Source organism: Typopeltis vanoorti, chromosome 10 (assembly GCF_054136105.1).
Source record: "Typopeltis vanoorti isolate ZY-2024b chromosome 10, IOZ_Tvanoo_1.0, whole genome shotgun sequence".
NCBI classification, from domain to species: Eukaryota; Metazoa; Arthropoda; class Arachnida; order Uropygi; family Thelyphonidae; genus Typopeltis; species Typopeltis vanoorti.
Window position 1 is genome coordinate 36,369,567 of NC_143558.1, and position 21,058 is coordinate 36,390,624.

Genomic DNA, 21,058 nt, shown 5'->3' on the forward strand with positions numbered 1-21,058 from the left:
GAAATTAATGCCGTAATCGGATAATATATAGGACTGGACGTTCAGTGAAGAATTCTGAATAAACCCAGTTAGTCTAGAATTGCGACTTATTTCTAATTTGCCCTAAGGAGAACTGCACAGTGTTTAATTAGTTAATGAGTGGTAACGAGGATAATTGAAGTACCCTACAGTTGATATCTAGAATTGTGAAGCGTGATTAATAATGTTTTAGTTATAACTGTGGAGAAGTCTTATAGATGTGTTTTTAAGAATGATAAATATATTTTGAAAGTATACTCACAACGTGATTGATGTACTAGGAACTGTTTCTGGTAAGGACTGTCATATTGATATATTTCAATGCACGAAGAATTGAGTGTTAGTTACGCTACGCTTAACCTAACTTTAACTGTGGCAATTCTTCGAAATTGGGAATTGAAAATAAAAAGTTGCTTGAGAGATATTTACAGCAATTAGTGCCTGTGTTGTTCTTAAGCGTATGGCATGGTTGAGAATTGCATAAAAACTGATTAGATAGAAAGTTCTATTATATTTAATTAAGTGTAGGAACTTTGTGACTCAGAAACTGAGAAAGTGTGTGTGAAGGTTTGGAAAATTGAACTAATATGATTGACTTGACCTAATGTTTAACTTGATTCTATTGTTTAAAATTTGAAGTAGAATTTATGTATGTGTTATATAGCTTATATTAAATGTTTTATTTTGTTAATCTAATTATTATGTTTGCCTGAATTCCTTTTTATTGCACCGTTCATAAAAATTCGAATCTTGCGGGAATCCCAAGTGGAAAACAAATACTTCGGCCAGAATGGATGAGGAGACTGCTAACAAACTTTGAATTGATCCTGCTATTTTGTATAGACTTATCTAAGGATAGAGTGGTGCAGTATAATAGAAATTTCTCTACCCTTGGATTGGTGATCAATTTACAATTAGTTGTGTTTTATTTTATGAAAGTGACTTATAACAAGATGGCGGATTCGAACATGAAGTAAAGAACGTCACGACACTGGTGACAGATTGCATTCCTGTCTCACTCCGCTCTCTGTGTGGAACCAGTTGGTTAAGATGTCCTCCATTCGTACTGCACTTTCAGATTTCTTATATAGATTCTTTATTATTCTTATGGTTTTGTTGGGAATTCCAAATTCTTCCATAGTTTTCCATAGTTCTCTTCTATGGATTGAATCACATGCCTGACGAAAGTCTATGAAATTTATGTAGCAACTTTGGTTGTACTCTAGTGTCTTTTCTATTAGCTGTCTTAAGGTGAATAGTTGATCAATTGTGCTTCGCCCCTGGTCTGAAACCGGCTTGTTCTTCTCCTAGTGCCAGTTCTATATATGGCTTAATTTGTTTTGGGAGTACTTTCGTAAAAACCTTACTTGGAATACTGAGGAGGCTAATGCCTCTGTAATTATTGCATTCTGTTTTATCTCCTTTTTTGTATATAGGAGTTATGACTGATTGTCCAATCAGTAGGCACTGCTTCGTTTTGGTAGATCCTTTCAAATAATGTTTTTAATGGTTCCAAAAGTTGTTCCTTTCCTGCTTTTAAGAATTCTGAATTCTTTTTGTTTTACTTTCAATTAGTTGTCCCTCTTTGTTTTTGATCATTATAACTTTTGTTGCCGTGTCTTACTAATTTGGTCTGTTTGTTTATATAATCCATGAAGGTTATTTTCTTTTGATAGCTTTTCTGCCATTTTGCATTTTTCTTCTAACCAGTTATTCTTGTCTCTTTTAAGTAGTTTTCTAATTTCTCTGGTTAATCTATTATATTCATTTCTGTTATAGTTCTGTTTTAGTTTCATGCTTTTCCTTTGATTGCTTAACCTTTTTACTTCATTCCAGATCCAATCCTTTTTACTTTCTCTTTCTGCGTAACCTATTGTTTTTTCTGCCGAATTTAATATTATTTCCTTTAATTTGCACTAATGTTCTTCGATGTTTATATTCTGTTTTGGTAGTTCCTTCAGGTTTTTATCTAGTTCTAGTTGATATTTTCTTAGAATATTGTTGTCTTGTAGTTTTTTTGCATTCAGTCTCCTTTTGACTCTAAAAGTGCTTCCAGATTTTAACTTTATTCTTAGGTTTGCTAATACCAGCTTATGGTCTGATCCACAATCTGCACTTTAGGATACTTGATTTCCATCTTTGGTTTACAATAATATAGTCTATCATATTCTTGGTTTGTCTGTCTGGTGATATCCATGTCCATTTTCTTTGGGGTTTTGGATGTTTAAAGAGAGTGTTGGTTATTGTTAGTCTATTATTTGAGCAGAAGTTTAGCAGTCTTTCGCCACGTTCATTGCTTTCTCCATACCCGAACTTTCCGATTACTCTTGGCCAGGTATTCCAGTCTTTGCCTACTTTTGTGTTTAAGTCCCCCATTACAATTAGGAGATCTTGACTTGATGTCTGCTGTACTGCTTTTTGCAAATCTATATAGAACTCCTCAATGTCATCTTCTGATGTTAAAAAAGTTTATTTTCCACTTGGTTAGAGTATAATAAATTTAGTTTAATCCTTTATCCAAGTGTGAGCAAACAAAGTTTGCGCCTGAAAGTATCTTCAGGACTGGGTTAAGATGGTACAACACCAGGGCAACTCGTTGCAAAGGTGGAGCAAGCTACCAACACTCCTATCTCAGGATCTCCTATAATGCAAAACACATCTCCTTGCGGATATGTCTAATGTTATGCATTAAGGGAAGGGCCACTACCCAGACTAGTTTCGACCTTTATTGAGGTCTCTTCAGTGGGAGCCAGGCCCAAGTGGAGATATCAGGCAGAAGCATTAGTAGGTCATCTCTACCTATTTTAACATCTTTTTCTAACATCTTTTTTAACATCTTTCTCTAAATCCAGAGTAAATTATTAATAAAAGGGTGGCACACCAACTGGCAATTCCTATAGGTAGAGATGACCTACTAATGCTTCTGCCTGATATCTCCACTTGGGCCTGGCTCCCACTGAAGAGACCTCAATAAAGGTCGAAACTAGTCTGGGTAGTGGCCCTTCCCTTAATGCATAACATTAGACATATCCGCAAGGAGATGTGTTTTGCATTATAGGAGATCCTGAGATAGGAGTGTTGGTAGCTTGCTCCACCTTTGCAACGAGTTGCCCTGGTGTTGTACCATCTTAACCCAGTCCTGAAGATACTTTCAGGCGCAAACTTTGTTTGCTCACACTTGGATAAAGGATTAAACTAAATTTATTATATTATTGTCATCTTCTGATGATGTCGAAGTTGGTGAGTATACTTGAATAATAGTTAGTGATCCAATTGATGTTTTAAATCTTGCTTTAATTATCCTAGGTGAGATATAGGATTGTAGGACAATAGAGAGTTTTGAGCCTGGTTTTAATGTAAGTGCTACTCCTTCTTGGTGTTTGTTGTCCTCCCTACCTGAAGTTAAGATTTTGTACTGTCCATGGTGGAATTCTCCTTTTTCAGTCCATCTGGTTTCGCAGAATCCAATCACTTCCTATCGGTAGTTGTCTAATTCATGCAGTAGTATTTCCAATGCTCCTTCCTGGTGAAGAGTTCATAATGCAAAATATGCCTGCAATTCATCACTTGTTATTGGTTACCATTCTTCAGTCTTTTTAGTAATTTCCTCATTTATTGCTTGAGCTGTATATCTATTAGTTTCTGTAACTATCATGTCAGAGAAATCATCACAAAGTATTTGTTTCAAAACAGAAAGAGGCGTCAGATTTGCACCAAATCTTAGCAAAGCAATTGCATTGACGCCAGGAATGTCTGTAAATGGTTTTATAATAGGAATATTTTCCTTTTCTTGCCAATTCCATTCATTTTCCGTTACATCGGAATCATCGCTGCTAGACGATATCGGTTTCAAACGTTTACAAACATTGCCTCGGACCGAACTTCCACTGCTACTGTTGCTATTGTCACTTGACAAGTCAAAAATGCCAACACTTTGATGATATAAATTTGTCTCGCTGTTTTTATCCAAACGGTCCTCTCCGCTTTCAGTATCACTTTCGGCTAACATATTATAAATATTTACAGACATATTAGGGACGATAATAAATTGCAACACAAACTAACTAGTGAATAGAGTTTATATGCATATATATTCACTGCCTAACACCCTAAATTCATTTGAATTTGACGCGAACTTCATAACGTCTGTGATACATCAAAATCAGTTTTGGTGCAATAAACAAAATACGTGTCACAGACGTCTTTGCATGTTAACTCTAAATTCGTTTGAAATTACCACCTACCAGCACTGGAAATACCAGTGCTGGTAGGTGGTAGATGGCATTGGTGTAGTTGTGGTCAGTTGTGATTGAATGGTGGAGACGGAGTTGTAGACCTGGTGCCCTCCCTCGATGAGTCCTTGGACTGCCTGGAGGTGTCAAATAATAATAATAAGTATAAGATGATATATATTTGATATCCAGAAGAAGGATAAATTCAGTGTCAGAAGAACTGAAAATAGAAATTCAAGAACAGTCAATATAAGGAGTATTAACGGAAAGAAAAAAACCAAACTTGCAGAAGAACTGGCCAAATACCAAGTGGAGAAAACTGGCATTACTGCGATAAAGATCTCACATGTTCTTTGTCGCAGTAATGTTAGTTATCTCCACTTGGTACTTAGCCAGTTCTTCTGTAAGTTTGGTTTTCTTTCCATTAATACTCCTCATATTGACTGTTCCTGCATTTCTGTTTTCAGTTATTCTGGATGTCGAATTGTAGCTTGTTTCAATAGCTGACTTTTCAGTGTACGCACTGGTTTCTTGATGTACAAAGCAGGGAGCTTGTTTAACATGGCGACACCCCAGCCACCATAAAATCTCATCATGTTGTACCATTGTAATATTTTTGTATTTTGTTAATTTATAGTTTTTTATATTGTTTATTACTTTACTTTTTAACTTAAAGTGTTTCCCCTCTTATTTCATAATTTTCGTGGTTGCTTGAGCTTGCACAAAATGCCAATATGCTCCAATCTCTAACTCACTTATAATACTATTATTTGACTTTATTCCTTTTGTAATCTACTTAGCTTTACCCCCCCCTCCCCTTCAAGGCCGTAAAGTATAGTCTCACATATGCTAGTATCGTAGACTGAGGAAAAGTCTCTAATTGGGACCAAATCCTTAATCTACTTTGCTATAATTCAAATGTAATAATCCTTAAAAATATACTTCTGTTGACAACTGCACCATTAAGGATTGTGTAAAAGAATTTTCTATCTTTCCTTTACATACAAGAGAAATTTTTAGTTAAGCACGCATAATAACTCTTAAATCAATTTTATCTCAAGCAACTCCGAATTACTCAGTCGTGGCTGTTACTTTACTTAGGTCACACAGGTTCATAGTCTTTTATGAACCTGTGTTCACAAAAATGCATCAGAAGCTGCAACAAATGCACTACTTTTCTTAATTCTGCATTCAACAGGGGAATGCCCATAAAATATGTCACTCTTTTTTATCCAGAAGAGTTGAAGGGATCTCCAATGTCTTTAAAAAAAACTACATTCAGGAGATATTCTTATTAAAGCAGAAACTCTGATACAAGTTGGAAAAAATTACTTCATGCAACATCTATCAAGGGAATTCATATTATAGTTAACCTCCCACAAATTCCTAAGATATCATATGAGAATGAGACCTCCTTGATGTTCCGGATGAGGAGATCAGCTCTGAACTGAAGGACCAAGTAATGACAGCGATAAGAAGAATCCACATCCATGGGGATGAGCATCTGGTTTTAACCTGGAACATCATCCCAAAGCCACCAACAGCTGTCAAAGCAGGTTATCTCAACCCTTTATGCTGCTTTAAATGTCCAAAATCTCAAACTGCCTGTCATGGTTCTAACATCTGTGTCCAATGTGACAATAAAGATCATGAGAATAAAGGCCATAAGAGCAAAGCGCTGTGAAGGAGACTACCTACTTTACTTCTGAGCATGTCAAAGGTAGAAGGACTAAAAGCAGATTCAAAAGTTAGAAACAAAGTAATGTGTCGCCTATCAAGAGGCAAAGAGAGACTGTATACCACAACAATAGCAGCAATATCTGCTAAATCCTCTTATGCTGAGAAGGCAACTGTAAAGAAAGTATCAGTTAGGATGCTGACACTTATGTCATTCCTGCCTTCTCACAACTACAACATCCCTGATATGATATAACATGAGTATTCCTTAGAACGAATTAAAGGAGAAATTTGATATGCAGTCCTCCTGAAGACATGCTGAAATGGTCCCACTACATGAAAACTTTCTTATTTAAAAAAAAAAGTTATAGAAAGTGCACCACAGAGGATCAAAGACATGCCTCTGGACCCTTTATTAAATGACCCACCAACAGATAACATTGATACCTCTGATCTTCCTCACAGAGTTAAAACTATTAATATACTGAGTGCCCTAGAGAGAGAGAGAGAAAGAGTTGTATATGGCAAAGTCTTAGTTGTTTTTCCAGAAAAAGAAAAGATAGATACTGGCTGTCCAATCCAATATTCTTAAAAAAGAAGAAATCCAATAATAATGAAAACAAAACTCTCAACATAGTATGCCAGATAAGACAACCAAAAAGAAATAATGAAAACATTATTATAATGGAATTGCCATGGATTTGGACAAAATATTGATATAATATCAACAGAAATATCAACTGCTATGCTTCTGCCTGCATGAAACATACCTGAAATTGAATGATGACCCATCACTACAAATTGTTACCATCATTCATAAGGACAGGAAAGGGGATGGACCTGCCCACAAATTGTCCATTCTTGTGGACAACCATGCTCCCTTCCAGTAAGTTTCACTCAGACCAACTTAGAAGCAGTTGCTATCTGATTCTCAGTCAGAATTCTAATAACATATACTGCATCTGCCTTTTGCCTGCTGCAGATGTTTCTCAAGATAACCTTGATGATGTCATATTGCAGTTACCATTCCCATTATTTTTAATGAGAGATTTAAACAGACACATTGGTGTGAGGTAGCTCTCACAAACATCAGAGTTTTTAAATGTATGCCTAACAACTTAAATCTCTCCTCTTAAATACAGGGAGTACCACATTCTTCCATATGCCTACTCAAACATTTACTGTCGTCGAATTAATTGTCTGTTCACCTTCCCTTTTTTCATTGTTTAAGTGGGAAACTCAAGACAACATATATGGTTGGGATTGCATTTCCATGATGTCCACCTTTCTTTATGTGCAACTCTGTACTATATCATGGATATCACAGTGTAAAATTCAGCAAGCTGACTGGTCCAACTTTTCCTCATTAGCAGAATTTGTTCTGTAATGATCAGCTCATATGTATCAGAGATGCAGCGAATCATATAATAGAGTATATTATACAACCTGCCAGAACTACAATTGCTAAAACATCTGCTTAGTTTCCACTTTTTTCTAAGCTATGATGGAAGGACGAGGGCACAGCAGCCAGAGAATCCCAGAAAAAAGCATGAGGTATTTTTGATAGATAACCTACAACAACAAATCTGATTGCTTTCAGACATGCTTGAGACCAAGTAAGATATATCCATGCCAAAAAAGAATCTTGGATCCAATACACATTTTCCTTTACAAGAACCAGCAGCAAAGCAGCCTGACAAAAGTGTGGTTCAAAATCCAGAAAATAAAAGACAAATACGCTACCCACCAGCTCTCCATCCTAGTATATAATGGTTGCACAGTTGCTGACCTAACAGCAATTGCTGACATGCTTGGAGAGACTTTTGCCAGCACATCAGTAACAGCTTCTTATTTCACAAGTTCCTTGCCCAAAAAAGCAAAGCAGGAAAATAACAAATTCTGTTTTATTCAAACGGTACTGAAGCATACAACTGGCCATTCACTAAAGACAAAATGAATGCTGCTTTGCTTCAATACTATCCAACTGATGTTGGATCTGATAATATCTATTATGAGATGCTAAAACATCTATCTCCATCATCCATAGATCAACCATTGCATCTTTACAACAGAATTTTCTGTTAGAACCTGGCAACAGGCAATTATTATTGCTTTCCCTAATCCAGGGAAGGATCCAAAATCTCCAAATAACTACTGTCCAATTGCTCTGACCATCTGCTTATGCAAAACCTGGAAAAAATGGTTTCAGAAAATGTAAAAGACCTCCTATCTTTTACATTTTCTGGAGAGAAACAATTTTTTTCCCAGAACCCAGTCTGGCTTCCAAAAATATCATTCTGCTACTGATCATCTAGTCTAGGGATTACCAACCTTTTATGTTCCATGCACCATACAACTCTTGTACCCTTAAACACGCCCTGTAAAATATGTTAACATAGACATATTTAAAAAAAAAAAAAATGACATATTTAATATTATATTCATTGAATTCACACTTACTATCACCTTCTGTTTTCCTTTTGCTCTGTGATTGGTAACTGAATGTAAAAACAAGGCTTAATGTTCAAAAAAAAAAAAAGCACAACCCTATAGCGCATGAGCATCAATTGTAAACTGACTGACAAAAACCTGCTATGCCCTGCTGTTGTTAATGCTTGGTGCCTCACGATCACACAAGTGAATGTGCAAAAAATGTATATGAGATAATAAAATTGCTAAAAATAATTACTAAGTTTTAGCTTTTTTTATGCAAATCTGTTTTTGGTTAATACATTTTGCATAAATAAACTTATTATTATCATTGAGGTCCATTGCACCACTTCTAATCATCCAATGTGCCATAGGTTGGCTATCCCTGATCTAGTATGTTTTCTTTGATATGGAAAAAGCACATGACACTGCTTGGAGATTCTGTCTCCCTCTTTTTTATCAAGGACTTCTCATCTAAATCTTCCAATTCTGAGTGGGACCAACTCTCTCTTAATCATATAACCAAGAGGAGGGACTTCAACACAGTTCACTTTTAACTGTCATGCTTTTTGCAATCAAGATAATCTCGATAACAGAACAACTTACTCTAACAATAAGTAATGCTCTCTGTGTGGATTATTTTACCATCCTCTGTCATTCGTGTAATATGAGGATCATAGAAGCTTCAGTAAACCATTCGTCCTCTTTCAAAATGGGTTCTTATAAATAGGTTCAGATTTACAGCAGAAAGTAGTTTGTGTGCATTTTTGCTGCAGACATCATCTTCATTTTGGCCTAGAACTCTGACTAGAACAAACATTAATCCCAGATGCGCCATTAGCCAAGTTCTTGAAGCTCGTATTTCCTCTCTTACAAACGTTACAATACAAGTGCTGTAAAGCAATGAACGTTATCTCCGCTCCATCTTTGCTTAATTTGTACAAGGCATTGATAAAATCAAAACTTGATTATGGGTCCCTTTTTGTGCTTCTTAGAATTATGCTTGATTATTAAGTTTGTTAAAGATACTGACCAACTGCTACAACAATTGTTGGAGCAGTTGGTCAGTATCTTTAACAAACCAGTTTGATTGTAGTGTAGCTTGTTTTCTGTGTATAGTTGTATGCTCCAGAAGATGACCTTGACATAAAGGTCGAAACGTCGAATTGTAGATTTTAGTTATATTAAACTAAAGTTTTCATTCAAACACGGTAGTTGTCTCCATAATTTTCAAAAAAGCGTAAGGTTTTAAAATTTGGAAAACATAGATGGGATGCAGAATTTGTGCTTGGTGAGGATATATTGTTGGAGGTGGAAGAAATAAAAGATCTGGGAGTGATAGTGGATAAGGATCTGAAATTTATGGGACACATAGCCAAAATTGTGAAGACCACACAAAGGCTTCTGGGAATGGTGCGGAGACTGAGGTGTAGAAGTAGGGAGATTCTTGTTCCATTGTATAAAGCTTTGATTAGGCCACACATGGACTATTGTGCCCAGATTTGGTCACCTGGTTTTCAGAAGGATAAAGAGATGTTGGATAGGATCCAAAGGTAGTTTCTGACCTCCGGAATGTCGATTATGAGGAATGATTGAGAAAATGCAACTTGCAGAGTCTGTTGAACAGGAAGAGGAGGAGGGGAGATATGATAGAGACCTACAAGTTATTAAGGGGTTGTTATAGGATCAATGCTGGAGAAGTTCTACAGAAAATAGTGGGAGATCGGGGGGGGGGGGGGGGAACCAGAGGTCATCTCTGGAAACTGTATAAAGAGAGTGTGAGTAGGGGAGTGAGAGGCAGGTTTTTTTCGTGCAGAGTTGTAAATGATTGGAATGCCTTGTCTGAGAGTGTGGTGTCTGCAAGGAGTTTGAATGTGTTCAAGGCATGGGATGATGAGTTGTGTGTGTGTGTGTGTGTGTGTGTGTGTGTGTGTGTGTGTGTGTGTGTGTGTGTGTGTGTGTGAGAGAAAAGGACCTCCCAGATGAGTCTTTGACTCCATGAGGTGTTGGGGTAATAATAATAATAATATATTAATGCATTTTAACCTTTGACTGTGCAGCATAGCCTCAGATGTTCATGCTTGATTAAACATCAAAATAACATCAATAATGTCACTTTATTGTAAGAAGGAAGTTACTAATATATAACACCATTCCTGTGATAGTAATTGTATTTGCTACCTCTATATTGAGGATAGCAAATGTATTATAAAATGTATTATGTACCAAACAATCTTGCTCTCTCTTTCTTCTCCTTTGGAATTCTTCCACTGCTTAAATACTTAAATATATTGTGTATGTATATATAATTGTACTTATATACATTTGGTTATAGTGTATTTATATTTATTTATTTTCTTCTTCCTGTAGGCTTTGCTAATATTCTGGTATCAAGTATGTATGGATTGTCCAGAAAATGTGAAACTGATTATTCAGAACACTCATGTTACAAAAAATATAGCTTTCAATTACATTCTGTAAGTATAAAATCCATAAATTGAAATGTTTGTATGATGTTAGATAATTAATGTAAGATTTTCAAGTGTACAACAAAATCATCGATGATTACTCTCATATAATATTTTACATGTAATATACATCTGTTATATTATCTGTAGACTGGTCCCTCCTCTTCCTTCCTTGCTTCTTTCTTCTCTTCTTGCTCCTCACCCCCAATGCTATTAGAGTATTCAAGGGCTGGGGGGGGGGTGAATCTTTCCTATTTTGCTGTGTCATTTTATCTTATGCACTATTGTGAGGCACCAACCCGTCTGGCCAGCATGGTGCTATAAGGCCAAATACCTCCCCATGAAGACAATGCAAATGATGAATAAAATAGGAAAATTACATACTGGCTCGTCCATCGCCCAGCATAAAAAGGGATGCATCTTGGACTTACACAGAGGGTCTAGGTCGAAAAATATACTAGTCTCCACTAGCTACAATGAGTCCACCTACAGTGCACAATGATAGAAGGATATTAGTAGGAACATATAACTGCAGATCTCTACGGGATGATGATGATAGATTGGAAGAACTGATAAAGGAATTGGAACATATTAAATGGGACATTGTGGGCCTTTCAGAGATAAGAAGGAAAGAAGAAACTCTCATGCGATTAAAAGATGGACATCTACTCTACCACTGTGAATGTGACAAAAACTCAACTGGTGGTGTAGGATTCCTAATAAATAAAACAATCAAGGACAATGTCCTGTTTGTAAATAAAATAACAAGAATAGTTGAACTAAGTCTCTTCATAAATAAAAGATACCAACTGAAAATTATACAAGTATATGCCTCAACTATGGACCATCCAGATGAAGAGATAGAAGATTTATATGAAACATTAGAATCCACATTAAATAATTCTAAAGAATTTTACATAATTATAATGGGCGACTTTAATGCCAAAATTGGAAGCAGAGATGACCATCTGAACTCAATCGGTAAATTTGGATTTGGACAGAGGAATGAAAGACTTATTGAATTTGCAGAAGAAAATAACCTCTTTATTATGAACAGCTTTTTCAAGAAGAAAATCAACCGAAAATGGACTTGGAGAAGCCCAAATGGACAATCGTACAATGAAATAAACTTCATCCTCTCCAACAGAAGATATATAATAAATAATACATTGTGCACTAGAAATAGGAGGTATAAAAAGCTACCAAGGAGAGGAAAAACTAAGAGAGGAAACCTTACATCTGATGAAGAAAAGAAGAGATATGAAAAGAGATTTGAATGACACCAATAACATAGAATATGCAGAAATTTGTAAAACTATACATAAATTAGATCGTATAATACTAGGAAAATTAAAGAAACAATAGAAAACAATAGTAATATGAAGGTCCTAAGACGAACATTATCAGTTGGAACAAACGAAATAGCTGCTGTTAGAGGAAAAAATGGTGAACTTATAAAAATTAAAGATGCAATAATCATTCATTCAGGAATGATTATTGCATCTTTAATTCAGGAATTTTATACTGAACTCTATGAAGACGAAGACCTGGACATCCAAGAATCATCTATGGATAACTCGAGTGAGGAAGAACATGATGCCCCTAAGCTCTTACAAGATGAAGTGGAAATGGCCCTAATAAAGAATGGAAAGGCCCCCAGGAGAAGATGGAATTATGACAGACTTCTTAAAACTGGGAGGAAGCCCTGTCATCAAACAGCTGAATAAACTCTTTAATAAATGCCTAAAACAGAGAAAAATTCCAAAAAATTGGAACAATTCACTTCTAATATTAATTTTTAAAAAGGGTAATAAGGAAGAAATTAAAAACTACAGACCTATAAGCCTATGCCCCACCATATATAAAGTTTTCGCAAAAATTATAAATAATATAATAAAATCTGAACTAGAGGGAATGCAATCATGTGAACAAGCTGGATTTAGAAAGAATTACAATACTTTGGACCACATTCACACATTAAGACAGCTCATTGAAAAATCAATTGAATACGATAAACCCTTATGTCTGGCCTATATAGACTATGAAAAAGCATTTGATTCAATTAAAACATCTGCAACATTAAAAGCACTTGAAACCTAGGGAACTGAGAAACCATATATTGAAACACTAAAACATAATTTACAATAAATACAACAGGAATCTATAATTAAATTAAAATTATATAAAAACAGTGAAAAGTTCCCAATACAAAAAGGCATCTGGCAAGGCGACCATATCTCCCAAATTATTTACAGCTGCACTAGAGGAAGTCTTTAGAAGCCTTGATTGGGAAACAAAAGGAATAAACATAAATGGAGAAAGGCTGCATCATCTGAAATTTGCAGATGATATTGTCCTGATAGCAGATAATCTTGAAAGGCTAAATCATCTAAACGAAGCCTCCAGAGAAATTGGATTAAAAATAAATAGAGAAAAAACAAAAATAGATATATAATATCTATTTTTGTTTTTTCTCTATTTATTATATAATGAATAAATACATAAACCATAGAACTATCAAAGTTGAAAACCATGAAATAGAACAAGTTACTTCATATGTATATTTGGGCCAATTGTTATCCTTTGAGGAGTGCCAAAGAAAAGAGATTGAACGAAGAATTCACCTTGGATGGATGGCTTATGGGAAAATGAGAGACGTATTCAGAAGTGACATCCCTATGAATCTAAAAAGGAAAGCTTTCCACCAGTGCATACTTCCTGTCCTAACATATGGAGGAGAAACATGGACTTTAACCTCCCTACTGGCTAGGACGTCTATAGATGTCCAACTAAATCCGGATATGTTTCAGCCCACCTGTTTAAAGAACCTGGATAAGAAGTGCAATTTGACTGTCATGTCCATTAGAAGGTGTGATAAACCCTCACGCTGAAGAGAACAATTAATCGGATTATCTCCTGTTCGTAGCTGCCTCTCAGTTGCCTATAACAAGAAACGGACTTTCTTGTTCCATGCTGGTTAACTGGATTTTAGTTATATATGATAGACTAAAAATAGAGAAATTATTTATATTTTTGTTTTCTCTTTTTATTGTACAATACAATTTTAATTTCTGAACAAAATAAAGGTCTTGCATAATTTCTTCTCTTAAATATTGCCTTACCTTGGAGAACCAATTTAATTTTTTATTTTTTTGCGCTAATTTTTTTCTGATCGCTCACTAGACAAAAGATTTTTCTTTGTTCTCGAAGAAATTAATTCACGATAATTATTTGAAATATTCTTTTAAAAAAAGAAAAGAAAACCGGCTGCCAACGTTCCAGATTATATTATTTTTATTTTTGTACAAAACCATCGAAATCGAATAATACTTCACAGATTTCCTTTAGGACACGCTTGAGCAACTTTGCTTTATAGAGAATAACATGAAATTCTTTAATCATATTACTAAATTTTTTCTTCATGTTGTATAGTAATTTGTACTTTCACTTTCTTGGTTTCCTTGTATAATTGGTCATTACAAAATGAAATTAACAGTTATGATTTAAATTTATATTTTCTGCATAATTCAGATATTTTATTCTCCAATTTTTAAAATACATTTGCTTATTTTTATCATTCAAAATATGTATATCAAATGTGAAATTTCATTTCCATATTTTTACAATAGAATTGAACTTTATTTCGCCTCTGATAGTTTAACCCCCCCCCCCGTTGCATTACTATCACATACCTGAAAACTGTTATGAAACATAGGTACAGTTTTTATTTAATTCGTTATTTTTCTCTAGTAATTGTTCCACATAACTTTAATTTTTCGATACTGAAACTATGTGGTGATTATTATAAATTAGCAAATTATAAATCAGACAATATACATATTTCCTGATTATTATAAATCAGGAAATTATGTGATATTCGGATATAGGTGAAATTAATATTTAAAATCACTGTCATCCTTCAAATGCAATATCAGAATAAAGAAAGTGGAAAACCCGAAGTTTCGAAATACATTTCGAAAGCCCGCTCTCGAAATGTATTGGTCTACAGACTGGATTCTGAACACGCCAATGTTTCTTGATGTTATCACTGAAAAACAATTCAGTCTCATCATGAAGTATTTGCATTTTCAGAATAATGAGGAATACGATCAGGCAACACATTCTTGCCCAGTCCTCAACAAAATTTATGATTTTCTGATGAAAATCCATCAGAAATGTAGATCACTCTACATTCCTGAGAGAGACTTGAGTATCGATGAAAGCCTTATGCCATTCAAAGGTAGACTGAAATGTAAGCAGTATATTCCCAAAAAGAAAGCGAAGTAAGGAGTAAAATTTTTTATGCTTTGCGAATCGGAAAGTGAATATCTTTGGGATTTCAAACCTTATACGGGAAAGCAAACTGTAATCGAGCATGATAAAAATTCCGATCTCCCCTTGTCGATGTGTGCAGTAATGCAGTTACTAGACCCTTTACTGGGGAAAGGTTACTGCATTATAATGGATAATTACTATATATGTGTCCTGAACTCGCCGATTTGCTTTTACAGCATCAAAAATGCAAAAAGGTGAGATATGCCTCCAGATCTGGCTTCAGGAAAGCTATTGAAGGGGGAAATCCGAACTTATCACCGAGGGAAAGTCTTTGCACTGCGTTGGAAAGACAAAAAAGATGTTTTTCTGCTGTCTTCCCTGCACAATCCATCAACAGAATCCATGGAGAAGCATGGTTTGAAGAAAGAAAAACCCATTGCTGTGTGTGCATACAACGACACTATGGGTGGAGTCGACAGGTGCGATCAGCAGCTATCATTCTACTCTGTAATGAGGAAACAGCATAAAATTATTACAAAAAAGTGTTTGGACATGTATTGGATTTTGTTATTTGGAACAGTTTCCTCCTGTACAAGAAAAAATTTTTGTCTACCATAACATATCTAGAATACACAATAGAAATTGCGAAAGCATTGCTGCATGCACATGCGCCTTCTTCAGCAAGCAGAAAAACAGGAAATCCTGCCAGACATCTGAGGTTGAACACTGCTAACTCCAACCATTATCCCGAAAATCTACCACCAACGGCTAATAAAAAAAAAAAACCTGCACGCAAATATTATGTATGTAATAAAAAAAATATCAGAAAGGAAACAAAAATCTGGTGCCCTGAGTGTAAAACTGCTTTGTGTGTTTACCCTTGCTTCAAGGTGTTCCACGCTGTTCAAGAATTTTAAATTCTGAACAGTATGAAATAAAAAATGTTTGTTTTCAAGACCATCAAAACAGTCCTTTTCAGGACTACAAATATTGATAGAGGGATACCCGAATGCACTGTTTCTTTATCATCCTGAAGGCTAATTTTTAAGTTCTTTTTATGACACAGAGAAACTGGAAAGAGTATTCCAGGTAAAGTAATTGAGTGTCAAGTCTTCAAAATTCGAGTCATCAGAATTCAGGGGCGGAACTCCCTTTCGAGTTATCACAATTGAAGGAGAACTGGCCTACCATACCGGAACATGGGGGATTAGGCATATCCCCCCCCAGTTAATAAATGAAATATATAAATAATAACGGGAACATTTTCACCTTGCCAACACTCAACATTGATGTGATATGGGTTCCAAATTTCTTGTTTCGGATATATATATATATATTACAAAGTTTTGTAATAAAAATTTCTGCTACAATGAAGTTTGGCAGAATCAACAATATTATTACTACCTCATTTCTGCTTCTCGTGTGGGAGAAAAATGGTAAACTGTCACTCTTATAATTATATGAGATGTTATAATGGCAAAAATAGTAAGAAAAAAGTCATTTGCACTTTCTCTTGAAAACACAAAGAAAGAACATTGTAAATTCAGCCAGTGGAAAAGAAAATACTACATATTTTTCTCCTGTTATCTGATTTTTTTTCTTGTAGTACAAAGAAGAAATCACTGCATATAACATGAAGTCTGCAGGAGGGAAAAAAATCTGGAAATTGGTTACATTATAACGAATAGAGAAATCATGTCAGAAAAATTATTCACGTAAGATTCTAATCTCAGCAGACATAACATTTTCTTCTAGATTACATATCTAAAGTAACTGAACCTTTGCTACTATTTTACATTAAAATGAATGGGTATGTTCCCCAAGTGATTTACATTTGTAACAGCTGTCTTGCGAACGATTTATGAAATAAATTATCTGAAATATCCGGAGATTGATTAGGTCTATACCCCCCCCCCCCAAAAAAAAAAAAAAAAAAAGATTATGAAATGCATATGCACCTTTTCTTTGAAAATAATTCAAATCCTCTTTTTCAAGATAATTGTATGATTTAATTTCTAATTTTTGATAATATAAGTGAAACTGATCATTATAAGCATGTAAACGAAATATCAGTATTTCTGTTAGGATATAGGTAATCAACTGTCGAAAAGGAAACAAGACATTCTTGACATATTCTACACTACAGCCTGAGGCACTTTAGTGTTCTCCCCTTTCTTCTCAATAGCACTGAGAGTAATAAGCCTTCAACTTTTCCTCCAGCTAAGAGGATATTACCAAGTATTTACAAGACGTAGATTATTTCAGAAATAGCTTCCAGCAGCAGAAGTAATATTTAGATTTTTTTAAAGAAAAAAACACAAATAATACTACTGAACTTTCTTGTGTGTCGTATGCATATAAACAATTTTGCATGGTGAAAATATACCATATTATTTCTAAAATTTCACATAATTTCAGCGGACAGTAGAATAGCTGGTTTTAGATTGCAAATAAATAGAACAGATTTAGAAGCTTAACGATACAATCTGATTGCCGTATATCTGTTGTCAAAATGGTAAAATGAAGTAATTGATTTTGAATGCTGTCTAGAAAAGCTTTCAAACCTGTATAGAAATTTAGAGTAGTTATGCAATTGAGTTCCAGGAGAGAATAAGGAGGGGGGTGGGGGCATTAGAAAATCTTCAAAATGAGCAAAAATGTTGAATCATTCCGTATATGATATTTTTCACATTATATTTTCAACATATCTACGAGGTTATGCACTAGATATTATCGTAATATGCATAATACAAATAAATAAATAAATGATGAAGGCGAAGAATCACTGCTAAAATATCATTGGATATAAATTTTTGATACCAAAAAGACACGATCGGAAACCGAGTAATGCAATTTAGCATTTTAACATTTTTTTTTTATTTTGTCTTTATGAATAACAAAAAATCGTATCTAAATCTGAAATGTGATGATCCATATAATGCTATTTGGCTAGAAATGAAAGAAAAAGGATATTTATTTCAATAAATATTATTTAAAAATATAAATATTTGACATATTTTCAAAGCAAACATTTGAAAATTCTAAAATTCGAAAAAAAATTATTCAATTATTATAAATAAAGTGAAAGAACAATCAGTGCAACTCTTCTGGTACACTGATTTGTAGAATAAAATACACCAAATTTACTATCACTAAATAGATTCATTGCAAAAGCTGATCAGTGGGCATTTCAGGATTGATTTTTTTCGCATATGTGAAATTCGTTTCAATTTTTAGGAAGAGATACAATAAATCATTTTAGAGGCAAGATAGGTCAAATAACTTAGGACAGTAAATGAAATTCTAAGCAACACAATAAACGTGAAGACAGGGGGAGGAGACACAAAGGTCACTCAGCAACAGTTAATACACTAATGGCTATGGAATAGCCGTAACGAGATTAACGGCGGAGGAAGGTAATGGCATGATAAAAGGTAGAATGCCGACGAAGTTTTGATCCATGAAAAAAGCTAGGGAGTGTTGAATATTTCATCCACACTGGCCGGTTGTGAGGTTAACAGAAGCCCTAAACAAAAAGCTGAGAACAACACAACATTGCATGGAAAGAAGTATGCTAAAAATAACATTAAGAGATAGGAAGACAAATTTCTGGATAAGATCTCAAACAGGTGTCATGGATATTGTAAAATATATTAAATAGGCTAAGTGGAGATGGGCAGGTCATATTGCTAGATGCAGTGAAGGGAGATGGACTAGAAAAACAACAGAGTGGAGACCAATGGATGGAGCAAGACTGAGAGGAAGGTGGAGAGATGAACTAGAACAAATTGCAAGAGTGAAATGGATAGGAGAGGTAAAAAACTGAGTGGTCTGGAAAATCATGGAGGAGACCTTCGTCTAGCAGTGGACAGAACCAGAAGGTTGAAGAAGAAGAAGAATATTTTACATCAGTGGTTCTTAACCTTTTTTTGCCTGGTGTACCCTGATCAATTTTACATGAGGTTAATGACTCAGTAAGATAATTATTATATATTTAGGCAAACCTAAATTAAAACTATCAGTTCAACATATTTGAACTGATAATTTAAAAATTAATGACTTTGATACAAATTAATTTTTACTCAAAAAAGATGTATACTTACTGTATTTATTTAGCCAATCATTAATGGCTACCCTAAGCATGATGAGATCCTGCTAATTTTTCAATATCAGGTTCAGTGTTTGACAAACGAAGTCTCCTCTTTCACTTATTTGCAGCCTATTTCGCTGCTTAGCTAACAATTGCAACAGGACATGGAATCTTTTAAGTCGATAAATTCTTCGCACAAATTTGAATGAACAGAAGTAGCATCAGAAAGAAATGGATTTATGACCTAATTGGGCATTTTAAGCTCATCAAAGTCTTTGAATCTAATCATCAAGTCTTCTTTCAGTGTCAGATGATGGGAACAATAACAATCCAAATCTGTATCTAATATTAAATCATCATCTATTATTGGCAGACTTAGGAACTGCAGAAAATCTCATCTTGCAATGCTCTGCTTGTGTTTCTTTGCTGATAAAAGCATTTATAATTCCCTTTGCTTTAATAAGATTCCATGTTACTTCCCTGTAATTTGATGTTAACCTCATTTGATTTGTTGAAAATATCAGAAAGATATGCAATCAACCTTTTCCTTTTTTTTTAGAGCATTACACATGTTCTCATCACTTGAATTAAGAAATTCCAAAACAGTATCGTAGAGATCATTAAAGTGTTGCAGACAGTTTCCATGTGCGTGCCATCTAACTTCAATGTGAAGCAAAAGGTGCTCAAATTCTTCTTCATTTTCATGGCAAAGTTCCTGAAAAATACCGGTATTCAGTGACTAGGCTTTTTTTTTTATTCACTGCTTTAATAATGTATGTTATGTTAGAAGAAGAAGACTACTTATGTAGTCTTCTTCTTCTAACATGTTTTGCAGCTAAATGCTGTCTGTGAAGAATGCAGTGAATTGTAGAGATATTCGAAACTGCTTCTTTTAGATGTGCTATAAATCCGCAGTGATGACCAATCATAGCTGGTGCTCCATCAGTTGCACACAATAATATTTGTGAGAGGAATGTTTTTAGCATTAAAAAAGTCTTTAATAACCTTAAGAATTATAGAACCTTGTGTCAATTTTCAGTTATTCAGCAAATAGAAACTCTGATAATTTCTTCATTAGTATTCATGTAATGCACGTAGGCCATTAACAAAGCTTCATTGTCACGTAAAGTTGTCTCATCGAGTTGCAAAGAAAATTCTATGGTTTTTAAATCATCACAAAGTTTTTTCGATTTCCTTTGCCATTTTGTCAATTCTTCTTGATACTGAATTATTGCTGAGAGGAATTGATGACATCATATTACTTTTACCTGGCCCAATCATCGTATCTAAAACTTCATTTATTGCTGGTAGGATGAGGTTTCCCCAATAGTATCTGGCTTTCAACATTTGGCAATTAACTTTGGAAGATTGTAAGACACAAGTCCCTTCTCTTGTTTGTTATTTTGTTTTGCAACCAACCCTTTAAGTCCAGGATGAATTTGCAAAAGTACTCTACATCCTTTTTTGCTTTATTTGGATGCTTTATTTTTAAGTGCTCAATCATTCTTGAAGATTTTTGTTCCTTTGCTTGAGAAGGTTATTTTCACATATTAAGCACATTGGTAATTGTTCATTATTTATAGACAGAATAATTCCATATTTTAAATATTCACTTGAATATTGACGACACTTTCTTTTTTCATTCATTTTAATGTGCTACACGATATCAGTGAAGCACAGCACACGATACCATGGGCTAGATTTAATCTGCAAACCTTGTCAGATAGGCATTAGGAAGTAGCAGATAAAGCTTATAAAAGTAGTGGACTCTGCTAAAAATAGCCCAAATTAATTATTTTCAATGTAGAAAATTCAGACCAAAAAGTTGCCCAATTACTTTCAATGTAAAAATTCTAAAAAATTAGTAG

General features: G+C 34.5%; 1 protein-coding gene across 1 annotated transcript in view; it reads left to right on the top strand.

The window, feature by feature from the left end:
• Nucleotides 1-21,058, top strand: part of puf (ubiquitinyl hydrolase 1 puf) — a 1,013,305-nt gene that overhangs the window by 837,035 nt on the left and 155,212 nt on the right. Inside the window, exon 65 of the mRNA XM_090399560.1 lies at nucleotides 10,728-10,834. Within this exon, the coding sequence (XP_090255686.1) occupies nucleotides 10,728-10,834 (107 nt within the window). The remainder of the gene's footprint in view (nucleotides 1-10,727; nucleotides 10,835-21,058) is intronic.